Source organism: Prionailurus viverrinus, chromosome A1 (genome assembly GCF_022837055.1).
Source record: "Prionailurus viverrinus isolate Anna chromosome A1, UM_Priviv_1.0, whole genome shotgun sequence".
In the NCBI taxonomy this organism is placed as follows: Eukaryota; Metazoa; Chordata; class Mammalia; order Carnivora; family Felidae; genus Prionailurus; species Prionailurus viverrinus.
In genome coordinates, this window is record NC_062561.1 from 92623771 (window position 1) to 92639492 (window position 15722).

At 58.4% G+C, this 15722-nt stretch overlaps 2 protein-coding genes across 3 annotated transcripts in view; one reads left to right on the plus strand and one right to left on the minus strand.

The window, feature by feature from the left end:
- Positions 1-7454: 7454 nt before the first annotated feature.
- On the minus strand, positions 7455-15720 carry N4BP3 (NEDD4 binding protein 3). Of its 2 annotated transcripts, none has more exons than XM_047871995.1 (5): positions 15464-15720; positions 9871-10221; positions 9085-9612; positions 8469-8723; positions 7455-8336 (listed from the first exon to the last, which is right to left on the minus strand). In XM_047871995.1, the coding sequence occupies exons 2-5, from the start codon at positions 10189-10191 to the stop codon at positions 7806-7808; spliced, it is 1635 nt and encodes a 544-aa protein (XP_047727951.1). In that variant the 5' UTR covers positions 10192-10221; positions 15464-15720; the 3' UTR covers positions 7455-7805. The 2 variants fall into 2 exon arrangements, with proteins under 2 accessions (XP_047727951.1, XP_047727959.1); XM_047872003.1 differs by having other exon boundaries at positions 9871-10379.
- LOC125164113 (translation initiation factor IF-2-like) overlaps positions 15552-15722 on the plus strand; it is a 28830-nt gene continuing 28659 nt past the window's right edge. The window contains exon 1 of the mRNA XM_047856612.1: positions 15552-15612. Within this exon, the coding sequence (XP_047712568.1) occupies positions 15552-15612 (61 nt within the window). The remainder of the gene's footprint in view (positions 15613-15722) is intronic.

A 15722-nucleotide genomic window follows, 5' to 3' on the forward strand; every position in this document is an offset into this window, starting at 1 on the left:
CTCTGTCATCGGAACCGGAAGTCTCGGCGGTTGCTGGGCTGGGCTGGACCCGCCCACTCGCGGCCTCGCGGAGGGTTGGCCGTCCCTGGAGCCCGGCTTTGGGCCGGAGCGCCGGGCTTTCCCCTCCCGCACTCCAAGAGTGGAGTCGCCCGCAGGAGGTGCCTTGCCGCCGGAAGCCGCGCCTCCAACCGTCCGGCGGTCGCCTCTGGGCTTCACTGGGCGCCCGCAACCGCCTGCAGAGCTGCGACCCTCTCAGTCGGCAGGAAGGAATCGTGCCGACCACTTGCCCCCCGGCGGGGCTGCGTGTGCCTGGTCGGCCCGACTTCTCCACCCGGGTCCCAGCGGCCCAACTCGGCTCTCGGAAGCCCCAAACCCGGAACAACTGTGCCTCCCCGGCTCCTTGCCTTTCGCCTTCCTTCAAAGGGAGGACAATACCGAACAGCATAGTGCATGTTAGGGGTGCAGGAGTTAAACTTTCCTGATGTGGTTCCTTGGTGCTCTTTATGAAACATCAAGCGATGTTTAAATTTTTTTTTTTCTGCCCAGCCTCGCTGGTCCCCTAAGCCTGTACTTGATATACCCACTGGGTATTCAACAGAAGGATTCTGCTGGTGGCGGGGGTCCCAGCCCCTGTCTGGCTGCCCTCTGAGAACGCCCCCCTTGAGGGGCGGGGAGTGGGGTGGGGGAGAGATGGGGGTTGCAAAATGGCCCTAAGGAGGAAGGGTAAGGGTTAGGAAGGGAGAGGAGACCTAGGCCAGGACGGAATTCACGATACCCCCCAGACCCCCTTCCTACACAGGGGATGGGCAGAGAAACTCTCCATTTCCTCCGCAGGCCTCAGGGATTTGGACTAGAAACAGCCCAAGAAAAAAGACTCTTATCTCTTGTTTCCGTGATTTCCTGCTCCCTTTTGGGGCTAGTCTCATTCCAGAGCAACCTCCCCTCCAACCCTCCAGGCCTCCTTCCCACCTCCACCCACCCCCAAATGCTCTTGCGCAATCTTGTTTTCTGTATAGCGTTTGCACAATCCAGTTGTGTTTTCTTTATAGCATTTGACTTGAAATTGTCTTGTGTGTTTATTCGTTTATTCTGTCTTCCGGCCCCTAACACATACACACCCTTTAGGATAAAAGGTCCTTTGGAGTAAGGACTCTAGACTCATCACTGCTGTATCCTCAACACCACGTTCTTGGGACACAGTAAGTGCTCAAAAATACTCCGAGGTAGCCAATATCCTCTACTCCTGAAGGAGGAAAGGCAGCTCCAAAACCTTATGACACACACAGGGAAGAGGGCAGTCCACAGTCCCCCGCGGGAGCGTCGTCGGAGCATCCTGGAGAGCCTTGTCTGTGCACCTTAAGTCTGGGTGGTCCTGGCCAACTTGGAGGCCGCGGGGGCGGAGAGTTCGGTGAACCCTGCCTGGGGCCACGGGCTGGGCTGAAGCCGCCTCCAAGTCAGCAGGACCTCACAGACCTTCCCTAACGCCCCAGGCTTCCTCACTTCCTCTGGGGGAGCCTTTGCTTGCCTCACAGTCCAGGTGGGCGGGAGCAAAACCTGCCTTCTCCAAGGACTTTGAATGTCCCGCGCGCGCACCCGAGCACACGTTTTCTGTGTCTCTGCCTCTGTCTCTTTCACACACGCACACACACTCACACACACTCTCACACCCCAGGCCATTTCACCTCTGTCTGTCATTGTCCACTCCACATGTGGCTCTCCTTGCATGTCGGTTACTTCTCAAAGTGCACGGATGACTTTGTCGTGCTCATTGGGACTATGGCTTTTGTTTCGTTTTGTTTGAGGGGTGGAGTGCCTCAAAGCAGAAAAACCTAGCTGTTCTCCACTACCTCAGTAATAGTCTGTTTAATCTTTTGCTAGTTTCCTAGGATTTTTTTTTTTAATTTCAGTTCTCAATACATGTCCATTTTATTTTGCAGGGGGTGGTGCACAGTATGACTTATTTTTTCCCCAAATTTGTGTCCAGTTATCCCAGTACCTCTTATTAAATGATCCTACCTTACCCCTTCGTTTTGAAGCCTTTTATCATAACATTAAGATTTTCTACTGAATGGAATCTATTTCTGGCTCTTCATTCCTTCCATTGAGATGTGGTATTATTTTTACACCAATGTCATATTGTTTTACTTGCTACTTTGTAATATGTTCCAATATGTGGTGGGATTATACACTGTTCACAAAAAGAAAAAAAAATTAAGGAAAAGCAAGGTGATTGAGGAAGCAGATCACTGTTGCTGGGGATGGGGACCTGGCTGACTAGGAGAAGCAGGAATTTGGAGGGGGGCGGGTGACGGAACTATTCTGTATCTTGATTGTAGTGTTGGTTACGCAACTTTCTGCATTTGTCAAAGCTCTAAAAACTACTCTTGGGGCACCTGGGTGTCTCAGTTAAGCATGTCTGACTCTCGATTTCAGCTCGGGTCATGATCTCACATTTCGTGTGTTCGAGCCCTGTGTCAGGCTCTGTGCTGTCTCCCTGTCTCCCTTTCTCTCTGCCCCTCCCCTGCTTGCTCTCACTCTTTCAGAAATAAACATTACAAATTTTTAATAAGTAATAAATTAAAGCTATACTCTAAAAATGAAGCATTTTCCTCTATGTAAATTATACCTTAAAAATGCTGGAGGGTTAGCCGGATACACAAAGAGCACGTTAGATAAATCTCTAAACAAAAAGCGGGGGTGGGGGGTGCCTGGGTAGCTCAGTTGGTTAAGCATCTGACTCTTGATTTGGGCTCAGGTCATGATCTCTTGGTTCGTGGGATTGAGCCCCACATTGGGCTCCATGAGGAGCCTGCTTGGGATTCTCTTTCTCTCTCTCTCTCTCTGCCCCTCCACCCGACTCGTTCTCATGCTCTCTCTCACTTGTGCTCTTTCTCTCTTTAAATAGGTAAACATTTTTTTTAAAAAGAGAAAAAGTTCTTGGATAAGACAATCCCTGGCATGTTCTTCTGAAAATACAGCCTTCCTCACTTCTCAGAATGAGCCCTGGAAGGCCAGGCTAGGAAAAGATGGAGTCTCCCCTGATAGCTGGGGTAAGGGCAATAACAGGTAATGCAGATCCTGCCTGCCCTCTGTGGAACCTCTGTGGAGCATCAGGCCTCAGCCTGTGGAGCTCAAGTTGCCTGCTCAGGCCCTGTCTCTTCTTCCACCCTCCAGGTGGCACCCAACCAGTCTCCTGTGCCTTCTCTCTCTTCCTGCCCCTCCTTGTCAGGCTTTGGTTCAGGCCAAAAGCAGCTGCTTCATTTGCAGGCTCTGGAGCAAAATGAAAACGTAAGGCTCCTTGTTCAAACATCATTATAATTTCAAGATGGCGGGGCGCCTGGGTGGCTCAGTCGGTTGGGCATCAGGCTTCGGTTCAGGTCATGATCTCACGGTCTGGGAGTTCAAGCCCCATGTCGGGCTCAGCTCAGAGCATGGAGCCTGCTTCAGATTCTGTCTCCCTCTCTCTCTGCTCCTCCCCGGCTCGCACTCTGTCTCTCTCTCAAGGAAAAAAAAAAAAGTTCTAGATGGCAACAGGAGACCATTGCACCAAGTGTAGGGCCCTTCCGAGTGTTGTCCTGAATGACAACACACAGGAAAAGCTAGTCCCAGTTCCGGCTCTCCCCCTTGGCTGCCTGAGGGACCCACCCACAGCCACAGATGAAGTCTTCCTGTGCCAACTTACCAGGCGGTCTAGGGGCTGCCCAGCCTCCCTTCAAACTCTTATAGACAGGACCCTCCCTTGGACCTGCCCCGCACCTCTCTGTGTCCAATGCCAGGCCAATCCTGGACGCTCTCGTCCCACCCTGCTCCTGAGGAAATCCTCCCAACTTCCCTTCCTCAGAGAAGTTTATCCTTGATGAAGAAAAAAAAAAAATTACTCATGACACTCATCAGTTTGGTAAGGAAGACTTTATTCAAGAGAGGTTACTGCAATGTGGAGTTTTGTAGTAGGGCAGAGAGAGTGGGCTCAACTTCAAATACAGCAAGGAAAAGTAGAATTTACAGCCAAGGAGCGGGTAGGGGTCAGTGGATGAAAAATTACTGAGAGGAAACCTTGGGGGTCTGGAAGCAGATTCTGGCTAAATGCACCTCACAGGAGTCTTGCTGAAGGCAGGCCAGCCGTTGCCTGAGGGGGTTGGTGGAAGATTACATGAGGAACATAGTCAGATACGGACAAAGGGGGAGTCTGGCTAAACTAAGCAGAAATCTTGCCAGAACCGGACTGTATAAGGAGACACCTGCCAAGGTCAGGCACAAAGAGAGGTCAGAAAAGTGCCTGACCAAAATATGGTCAAATACACACCCCTCATCACCTGCAGTGAAAAGTGAGCCAGCCCGAACTCCACAGTACTTACGCCTTACCTTTCATGACATATTTCACTTTTGCTTTGTTGCAAGAAATAGCACATTTCCTTTTCTTTTCCGAATCTGATAGAGCTAAAACCCACCTACTAGGGTGGGGAGTTATGCAATCTGAATTGTCACCATGGGGCATGCGTCCTCTTTGAAAAAAGGCTCCCTGATACCTATAGATATACCCAGTCTGAGAAATTTGCTTCTCCATGCGCCGTTGACTGGCCACTGTGATGTAGAGGTCTGCACGCTTTTGGCCCGGTCACTACCATGGACAGATGTGTGTGCTGTCTCCCTCCCCCACCCACAGGGAAAGGTCATGGGGGCAGGGGCGTTGGTCACTGTGGCTTCCTCATCTGAGAACCAGGCCTGGCCCTGAGGGAGGCGTGCAGTACCTCCCCAGGCAGTGAATGGGGACTGGCTCTGCAGCCCCAGTGCTTGGCCCAGGTGCCCGTGAATGGTGAATGAACACTCAGAGCCAGAGACTTCCCCACCTACTCCACTCCACCCCCAGCTTGAACCCATGACAGCCAGGGAGAGGTCTGGTTCCTCTTGAGTCCAAAGCCCTCCAGTGCCTTCTGGGCTGGAGCCAGAGCAGTCTCTGGGGATAAAAACAGAAGACACAGTCCTGCCTGGCAATGCCCACAGCCCAGTGGAGAGACCAAAATGTCAGCAGAAGTAGGGGACTGTGGGCACGGGGACGGGGGGCGCTGCCCAGGCAGGGCAGGACAGGAGTTCAGGGCAGGCTTTCCTGAGGAAACAAGATCTGGGGACTGTGAAGAGCCTCTGCCTGGAGGATGAGGGCTCAGAGGTGCTGTGAGGGAATGATGGGGTCAGAAAGGGCAACCAGTATCAGGGACTCTGTGGAGGCCAGGCTGTCAGAGGCCTTAAGTGATAGGCTGAGGGGCCCAGGGAGTGACTGAAAGAGGTGACACTAGCTGAGCTGAGAACAGAAGGGCCCAGGGGCATGGAGCCCAGTGTGGGCAGCTGGCCTCAGTTCTGGAGAATTGGCTGCTTGGGCCTAGTCTGCCAGGGCAGGGGGACCTCTGGGCACCTGGTGAGCTAAGGGGCCTGCCAGGCTCAGGAGGGAGGGTTCCGAAGCAGTAGCCACTGCAGTGGCACCTGTGATCAGCTGGCCCCAGAGCCACCCAGCCGGCTTGGGGACCAGGGAACTGGTTTGCCCAGCAGGGATGAGCTAACAGGGATCCGGTTCCCTCTGAGCCACCCCAGCCTCAGCTCTCTCGTGCCCTCCCCCTGCATCTGGGTCTGGCCCTGGTTTCTGGCACAGCTGCCAAGTTTTGGTACCGCCCACCCACTCCCCGCCGGCTGTACTGGCCGGCCCAGCTCTCTAATTGCTGGGTGGGGAGCTGTCCTGCAGAGATGGTTCACCGAAAGGTAGACCCCAGCCACTGTGGGGCACCTGGACAAGCAGCCTGCCCAGTTCCGGGTTGTGGGGAGGGAGTGACCCAGGCTTCAGGTCAGCACCTAGCTCTGCTGGGGAGGGGGGGGCTTCTGGAAGGTCACTGGCCCAGAGATCTCGGTTTGGAGAAGTCTGTGAAATGGGTTCCAAGGCCTGTGGGAGACCAGCCTGCCTAAGTTGAGTGCTCTCTGCTTCCCTTCCCAGGCAGAGGACCCAGACACAGGGGTCTGTCCTGGCCACAGGCTCTACTCAAGCCTGGCCAGAGACAAGTGGGGCAGGGACTGGTGGAAAGAAATGGGGCAGAAGGGAGGGGCCAGGAAGCAGCCCTCCTGGCCTCCAACCCAGGGGCCCCAAACACACCCCCAGACACACCCACCACCCACAAGACAGCTTTACACACCTGCCACTTACACAGCCATAAACACACCATCCCCACGGCAGACAACACACACACCCCATTCCCCACCCTAAAAAGGTGGGGCACATCAGCTCATACTCCATAGCCCCATAGGTGCCCCTACATAGTGAATCCACTTACCACCAGGACCCACATGCTGGGGCCTGACAGGCTGCCAGGCATGGCCTGGGAAGGGGGGGATCATGGTGGAAGGGAGCAACCTGGGGTTTCTGCAGAGAACATACCAGAGGATGCTGCTGCCCCATCAGGGCAGGCACTGGGAGGAGAAGAGGTCTGTGCGCTGGCTCCCCTGGAGCGGGAAGCACAACTAATTGAACCCTGAGCCCCCAAGCCCTGAAGGCCTAACAGATAGGAAGTGCTCAATGCAGGGCATATGGATACTGATCTTTACTGCAGGGAGTGGGGAAGGGCTGCCTGCATGCCAGCCTGGGTCTGTGTTCCAGGCCATCCACCCAGGAGGGAGCAAAAACCCAAAGGGGAAGCCTGACTGCTGAGAGGCTATGGGTGAGAGTGGGCTTTAGGGGGCTGAGCCTAAGGGTCAGAGAGCCCGGCGCAAGGCTGGGAGTGGAGGGCTCCTTCCTCTCAGGACAGACCTTTCCAAAATACAAATCAGATCACATCTCACCCCTGCTAAAAAATACCCCAGGGCCTTCCACTGTCTACAGGAAAATGGCCACGTTCCCTGCTGCGGTACAGGCCCTTCACCAAGTAACCCACCCACAAATTTTGTCTCCTCTACCTTCCCAGGGCCTCCCATCCCTGTGTGTGGGGGGGGAGGGGTGCACCACAGCCAGACAGAAAGATGGGAGGTGGGTTCTGGGAGGGGCAGGGCCCTACTGGAGCCTTTGGGTGCTCCAGGGGAAGCTGTCTTAGGCCGGCCCCAACCCAGCAGGGGGCTGGGTACCACAGTCCAGACTTCCTACCAAGAGAATGTTTCATGTTCTAGCAATGCCTTGGTTGACTTGCCCTTTTGTTTTTCTGGGTTCTCTGTTATTGTTCCTTCCAAAAAATCCCACTGGTGCTGAGAAAGGAACTTCAGCCCACACGGCAGCTAAGGAACCGTGTGGTGCTGGGGCATGGATTCCTCCACTCCCCAACACACATGCTCAGCAGCTGCGCACACAGGCACATGGCATGGCCTCCCACCGACCATGACCATGGAAGGAGCTACATACAGCCAAGGTAAAGGGCCCCCACCCCCAACCATCCACAATCCTCTAGACCCAGGCCAGGGACAGGCCCAGTGTATCACCCAGGGCCTCCTTGTAGAAAATGTGATTTTATTCTGAGGGAGGCCAATGTCCCCGTCCCAGCCTCCCTCCTTCACGCCTGCCCTTCTGCATCACGGGGCCCTTGGTCCCCCAGCCTCCTTCTCTGGGCCACATCTACTCCAGGGAGCAGGGCGGGGCCCTGCCGAGGTGCTCCTCTGCCAGGAGGGCACCCTATCCAGCCCACAGCAGCGCTGGACCCCTCCTCTCGGTGGGCCTCCCCACTCCTGGCTGGCCTCAGCAGCTCCTGCCCCCAACCAGTGTAAGGAAGGAGCCAGCCCTCTCAGCGCGGGCTCGTCCAAGCCGCTTTCTGGCGGTGCTTCTGCAGCCCGCTCACCCCCTGGCTTCAGATCTTGGAGGACTCCAGCCGAGGACTCCAGGGTGCTGGGGGCTCCCGCAGCGCCCGCAGCTCTTGTTCCAGCGCCTGGTTGCGGCGGTACATGTCCAGGTAGCCTCCTTGGATCTCCCGCTGGTAGCGCAGCACCCTTTCCTTCTCCTCCTGCCACGTCCGCCGCTCCCGCTCAAAGCACAGTGCCTGCTCCTGGGCTCGGAGCCGCTCCTGCACCAGCTGGGCCCGCAGCTGCTCGGCGCCACCTGCGGCCTCGCTGCTGCCACCCGCCTCCCCCAGCAGCCCCCTGCTCTTGCAGTCGTCGGTCTCACAGCTGCCCTGGGCTTCCTCCCGAGGGCCCTGCTCCTGCAGGCTCCGCATGGCCTCGCGCAGCTGGGCCAGCTCTGCGTCCTGGGCCTGCGCCTGCGCCCGGCTGCCCCGAAGTTGCGTCTTGAGGCTGAAGATCTCGGCCAGCTTCTGCGCCAGCTCGGCCTGAGCCTCCCGCAGCTGCTGCTTCAAGAGGCTAATCTCCGCCGTCTTCTGGCACACCTGGGCGGGGAGGGGCGGGGCACAGGATGGGCAAGAGCCAGACAAAGTGGGTAAGACCAGGAGCCAGCAGAGGGTGGGACCCCACAGGTGGCAAAGAGGACATAAAAAGTTTCTGTATGCCCAATTTCTCACCTCCCATCGGGCTTCCTCCTCTGGTCGGGTGTTAGGGTCAGCATCCGGGAGGGCACCGGGGGGCCGAGGCTCGGGGCCCAGGCCCTGCTGTGCCCGGAGCTCTTTGCGCAGCCGCCGCTGCTCCTGCTGGGCCATGAACAGCTGGAGCTGGAGGTTGCGCTCACTGCGCTCTGCCTTCTGAGCCACCTCGTGCAGCCTTTCCACATACAGGCGCTTCAGCTCGGACAGCCACAGCCGCTGGCGCTCTTCCAGCACCTGCCAAGGGGACGAGGCGCCTGCCATGCGAGGATATCCCACACACGGACCACCCAACCCCCCCTCGTTCCTGAACACCAACTGCCAGCCCCTCCACAACACTCCAGCTGCAACTGGAGGTGAAGTGCCTGCCAAGACTGCCCAGGGAGTCTCTCTTCCTCCCTTCCACGCAACTCCTAGTAAGGGCCACCAGTGACATGACACTCCCATCACATGGGGGCTGGGGAACCAAATCAACTCCATCTTCCTTACTCTCTTGTGCCCAGAGCTACGTAAGTGAACTGGCTGGGGACCCTTCTGTGTGTCCTGTACTCCAATGCCAAGGGACAGAACAGGACCCCAGAGCAGGGGGAGCCCTCACCTGTGTGAAAGGGTTGGAGCCATCCTCATCACCGAGGCCTCTCTTGAGATCTTCACAGGTGTCGGGAAGCAGGGCCACCACCTCCTCGGCGGAGGGGCAGGAGAACTCATAGGGGGGCGGTGGCTCGGGCAGGCAGCTCAGCATCGCCAGTGGCCCAGCCTCCTTGGGGACCCGGGAGGCCCGGTCCAGGGAGCCCCCAAGGTGGTTAATGTGGCCCAAAGAGGAACTGAAGGGGCCAGGACCAGTGCCAGGACTGCGGCCAAAGCTGCCCCCGCTGGAGGAGTCAGACAGGCTGGGCTCGGGCTCGGGGCCGCCCTCGTCCAGGCTGAGTGCATGCAACAGCTGGGCCCGGGCCTGTGCCTGGCTGGTCCGGGGCCCTGGGCTCAGGGGTGGGTGGCAGGCCAATGTGTGCAGGCTGCCATTGCTGCGCCACAGCTTCTGGCCCTTGTGGGCTGCCAGGCTCTGCATGGACAGGAAGCCTTTCCCAGCGCCCGCCACGGGCTTGAACACCGATGGGCGAATGCGGCACTGCCGGGAAGAAAGGGCAGCTTTGAGGCCCTGGGCTGACCTCGCCTCTGCCCTCTAACGCTCCCACAGCCCCCAGGATCCTCTCTGAGAACCTGGGGTGCGTGTCACACAGAGGCGGTGACCGGTGACCAAAGACCAAAGCCTCAGGACAGCCTACAGCAGGATTTTCATGTCCCAGCCCCATAAGAGCATCTCCGAGGAGACCCCGAGCTCCCCATCCCTACCAACACTGGGGAAGGGAAGTGGGCAGAGATGCACCTTGTCAAAGCGACCCCGCTCGGGCAGTGAAGTCTTGCTGAAGTCACCAGCTCGAGGATGCTCCCGGTAGTAGAGGGTGGTGTAGTCAGCACTCTCGTTCCGAGGGGCACGCTTGGCCGTCTTGCTGTCCTTCTTGGGGAGGTGCAGGTAGCTGAGGAGCTCACGCTGGCCCAGGCCCTTCCGGAGGAGCCCATCAGGCTGGCGGGAACCCCGGGGCCCTGCAAGCGCTGCCCGTAGCTCTTCCGGGGACAAGTCCTGCCGTTCCAACAGGCTGCCCACGCTGCCCATGACAATGCCAGCAGGGCCCAGGGCTGTGGCCATGAACTTTCAGCAGGGCACAGGCAGCTGTTTCTGGGGATTGGGAGGCTCCGTCAGAGGCAGGTGGGCACTTGCTGCCCAATCTCTCCAATACTCTAAAACCAGTTGCTCTTTGCCTATGTCAGCCACCTGCCTGGCCCAGGCCCAGGAGGCAGATATGGGTCCCGGAAAGAAAACCCAGGACAGGACTCCTAGGATGGCAAGAGAAAGGGCCCCAAGGTCATCTGCCTGGTGCCCCAGCTCCAGCTATAAGGGCCGGTGTGATGGGGGGGGACATAGGGGAACGGCCCCAAAGCGGCAGGATGGGGCCTCTCCCAGGACTGGGCCAGCTGTGGACTCAGGCTCTGTCCAACTCTGACCCTGTTCACTCTCCTACCAGGCTCCTCACCCAATCTGGGGGGTGGGGTGGGCAGAGGGCACAGGGAACCGGGGCCGGTGGCTTATGATTCTCCATTCCTTCTTTTTCTCTGGGGAGGGGGAAAATCCAGTTGAGCCCCTCTTCCTGCAGTGGGTCAGAGTTCCCCGAGGGAAGCAGCTGGCAAGGGTGGGGTTGGGGGTTTGCAGTGGGAGGGATACAAACAGGAAGGGCCCAAGGGGAGGAAGGATGGTGGTAACAATGGCCACAGTTTCCGGAACAGGTGTTCACATAGTCATAGGGGCAGTGGGGGGAGGCAGGGGGAAGGGCCAGCGGGAGCCCCCGCCAGCCCCTGCATATGCTGCCACTCCAAAGACCACCACCAGGTGCGTGGGGGGACCCAAATCTTGACCCGGGGTGGGGCCAATTACACGTAGGCCCTAGCTTCCTCATGCAGACAATGGCCATGGCAAGTCTTATCACTCAGAGATGCTGGGAGGATGGGCTGAGATAACAAGACTAAAGAGTCTAGTTCAGGGCCTGGCCCCTAGCCAGGCAGGGTCAACACAGGCTGGTTGAAGATGAGCTCAGCTGCTCAGATGACCTCCCTGGCAGGCGGCCCAGAGACCAGGTTATGGACCCAGTTCCCATCTGGGCTGAGACCCCCCACCCCTGGCCTGGCCCTACCACCCCACTGGATCCCCCCTATCCAGCCCAGGGCCCAGCACATGGTCCATACTCAGAAAGGACCTGCTGAATGAGTGAACACCACCGTCTCTGCCTCTGGCCCCCAAGCGGCTGCTCCCATCTACATACAGACACCCAGCAGGCATGTGGTGGCTGAGCACCCCCCACCCACCCAATATGCTTCCGGGACACCCACTCCCACCTCAAACAATGGTCGTTAGGAGGTTCCATCTTCCTCAACCATTTCCAGGTTTTGTGTTTGTGGAAGACAAAGCTCTCTGGGAGACGGAGGGGGGGGCACGGCCCTGCCTCCATCTAATAACCTCTGAGGATGTCACAGGGCTCACAGGGCCAGAGGACTCATCCACTTAAGGAATCAGAGGTGCTGGCCACCTACAGAGACACAGCCCTGCAAAGGAGTGATCTTACGGAGTCCCGTGAGATAGCTGTTGTCCAGGGCACTGGGGCTCCTGCAGGTGAAGTGGCTTGCCCAAGGTCACAGAGCTGGTCAGGCTGAGATGCCTGTGATCCCAGCAGGATGCTGTTGAATGTTTAGTGGGGGCTCAGGATGGCATCCACAGCCCAAAGAGTTAGAATTGAAGTATCCCTGGGGTGCCTGTGTGGCTCAGTCAGTTGAGCGTCCAACTTTGGCTCAGGTCATGATCTTGCAGTTTGTGAGTTCAAGCTCCACATTGAGCTTGCTGCTGTCAGCGCAGAGCTGGCTTCAGATCCTCTGTCCCCCTCTCTCTCTGCCCCTCCCCCACTTGCACCCTTTCAGAAAAGAATAAAACACAAAGTATCCTGCCTCCCAATCTGACACCTCCTTACCATGAGCACACTTCACTCTTGTCACTGCTTCTCAGGGAGGCAGACAGCAAAGAACCTGGTCTCCAGCCCTGTCCTCACACTGCCCCTCCATGGGGACCCTGGACACTATCTCATCGCCCTTTGCCATGCCTCAGTTTCTCCATCTCTGAAGTGGGGAAAGACTGCCTGCCCTGGCCTTCCCTTTGGGTTTTTGTCACAGAGACAATGGAGGTGAAAGGTCTCATGAACTATAAGCCCAGTGCAAGCATGGTGGGGGGGGGGGGGGGAGGAGGTGGCAGTGGTGCTGAATATGCCCATCTAGCCCCAGACGCACACCACTTCACCTTCCCCTGGGCAGATCCTTATTTCCTGTTTCAGGAAGAGACAACTAGCACCTCATGTTCTCTACAAATGGTCTCAGGGTCAAGGGGGAGAGTCCTTGAACCAGAGGCAGCCATGGGCCACTAGAGCGCATACCCCACATACAAACTGCATCTAGTCACTGAAACCAGTAGCACGGTGGTTCCTATGTGACAGGACACAGCACAGACAGTCACATCCAACAGCAGACACAGTCATGCACAAGGTCACCTTTGCAGCAATGAGCATCCTCTGGGACACACACACACACACACACACACACACACACACACACACACAGGAATGGTCTAGCATTACTCTAGCATGAAGACCCACTCGTCCTCCCAGCCCCCAGGCTAGATGCAGAGGGTATGAGGGTGTGTGTGGTAAGGGGCTTCTCTCCACGTGTGACTTGAGCAGTTAGAAAGAGCTGTGGAGCTGGATGAAGGGGGCACACACAGCCCCTTCCTTTTGTCTTTCCCTAATGCCCTCGCCCTCCACCCTTCGCCCTCCTAGGTAACTTCTCTGGCTGTATTATCAGCTCTCCCAGAGAGGCTGAGGCCCCCGGCTTTTAGGAGGTTCTACCCTGCCCAGGTCTCAGTCTGGGACAGTCCCTTTTCCTACAGGGGTCCATCCCGCCTCCCCTCCCAACACACACACATTCCTTCCCCGTTGCTTGGAGGCCCAGGGAATGGCCTGGTCAGGCCAGGGCAGCTGTGCAGGCTGGGCTGGAGAGGATGTGTGTGGGGGGGGCGGGGGGGTATTGGAGGGAGAGAGAGACAGCAAGAGCCTTGCAGCCCCCATGGGAACATCAGAGCAAAAACCAGGGCCTCCTCCAAGTGCCTCCAAGGGCTTCCCTGCCAAGAGCTCAGTACACACCCTGGGGCTCAGAGCTCTGCACAGAGATGAAACCCCACCACCACCACCCTGGTGGCTAGGTTTGGGCTAAGCCATATTCTGCACAGGCCCCAGCTGGCCTCAACAGGACCCCTTAGTTCCTGTTCCCAACCCCTGGGCCCAAGATTAGCCAGCAGCACTGAAAGCCCTGGGCAGACAGGGGCATCTCTTTTGCATCAACCCTTGGTGGTGACAGGAACATGAGGCTCGGGAACCATGCTGGCCATGAAACAGAGACAGGGCACGTAGGGAAAGCATCCCAGCGTCCGTTAGTCAGCCCCACACGGCTTACCACAGCCTCACAACACCCATAGGTGGGGAATATTGAGATCCTCTTCAGAAGAGGAAACTGAGGCCCAGGAAGTAAAAGCACATGCCTGAGGACATTTTCAGCTGCCCTGGAGAAAGTACGCCAGCTCCTCAGGTTTAGAAGCCCATCCTGACCCCATCGTGAGTCTCCTCCAGCGTGGGACATCCCAGAGCATGTGGGCAGGAAGCTCCAGAGTCCCGCCTTGGCTGTGGCTAGCCCCTCCAGAGCCCAGGCCCCAGGGGAAGGTCCCACCACCTGCTGGGGGGGATCAGCTTTGCTGGAGGGAGTGTCTGCAGCTGCCCCTGAAGAATTGGACTGGAATGTCCCAGTTCCAAAAGAGGGGCAGTGGGTAAGGGGGCGGGGGGAGGGCGGGGGTGATGGAAGAGGCTGGCATACCCTAGTTACACTGTGACACCTGAAGAGGTAAAGCTCGGCATCTAACCACAAAGGAGTGTGTCTGAGTATCACTAGAGAGTCACAGAGGCATACACCACTCTACAGTTTTTCTGAGCCTTTCATTTCATCATCTGGGCTCATCTCCACAACAGCCTAGTTGGGGTTAGGCAAGGAACCTGAAGGCCAGAAAGGCCTAGAAGCCAGCTGCTCAACATCCCACAATGATGAACAATTCCAAAACCCTGGGCAAGGCCCTCTCTCCTGCTGTCCCAGCCAGAGGTCACCAGCTGCCCTTCTCAGACACACACTGCTGTGTATGTGTGTGGGGCCAGCCCCCCACACCTGCCTCTCTCAAGGGCATCTGCAACCAGGTAGGTTTGGACTCCAGTCTCCTCAGCATAGAATTCTTCCGGCCCGCCCCTGGTCAAAGAGGAATAGTGGAAACACTGCCGCATGGGGACTCTGAGCCCTGGAAGCTACTGATTCTAGAGGCGGGAGCAGGCTGGCCACATTCATTCACAGTCTTGCACATGTACACCCACACTCAGCCAGCCGGCAGAGGAGCCCTGCCCAGGAGGGCCCTGGAGGAGGCTGATCACTGGGCCCAGGGTGGCCTCCTGCCTCCACTCACTTCTTGGCTGGGCAGGGAGAGGGCACAGAGGGTCAAGGTTGCAGTTCAGCCGGACTAAGCCGCAGGTGCAAACAAGGAGAGCCCCAATCTGTACTAGGGGACTGGGTGCGGGGTGGGAGGCAACCGGTCGCAGTACTCTTTCTCGACACAGCCAGGGACTTGACGTGGGCCTGGCCCCAGGCTGGGCAGGTGCTCCGGCCGCCAAGAACTGGTAGCGTCCCTATAGGTCGGGATCCCTAGCAGCTGGCAGCTGCCGCCCTTACAGAGCAGGGGACCGGAGCAGGAAGGGGGTGTCCCGGAGGGGACGGGAGAGGGGTCTCGTGGGGAGCAGACGATGTTGGCATCCCCACGAAATTCCCTCCCCCGGGCCCCGAAGGCTGTGACGGAGGCGTGGGCTCCGTAGAACTGCGGGAGGTTCGGCGAGCTACCTGGGGGGCCAGAGGGGACGTCTGTTGCTGCCTCCTCCCTGAGGCCTGCCCGGAGCGGCCGAGCTGGGGGGCCGAAGCCCAGGTCAGACTCCCGCGCCAAGGGCGCCTGCCCCACCCCAGGCGCGGCGCAGGGGTCCGAGAGAGCACATTTGCAGGGGTTGCGGAGAGCAGCGTAACCTGCCGCCGGCCCCTCCAGAGGAGCTTTGCGGTCGGTCCCTGGTCCCGCGCCTCGGCGCTTCAGTGTCTGGAAACGCACACCGCACCCTGCCACCCCCGCCCACTTCTCAGACGGGCACCTCGCGGGCGAAGGGCTGCGGTTTGGCCAAGGTCGCCCGGAAAGCGAGACCTCGGCGGCCGGCCCCACCCCCGAGCCCAGTCCCCGGCCCCCGCCGCGTCCCACTCACCATGCTGGCGCCGCTCCGCGCCCCTAGCGCGCGACAGTTCCCTCGCGCGGATTCGAACCCTCCCTCCAAGCGTCGGCTCCAGGCGAGAATGCGAGCCGGGCCGGAGCGACCAGGCGGCAGGCGCCTGGAAAACGCGGCCAGCCGACCGGGCGGGCGGGCGCCGGAGCCGGATTGGCGAGGGAGGGACGCGCTCCGCGGCGCTCGCTCGCCTGCCCCAGAGGCGGAGGGAAAACCCGGCCTGACTCACCGGCGCGCCGCC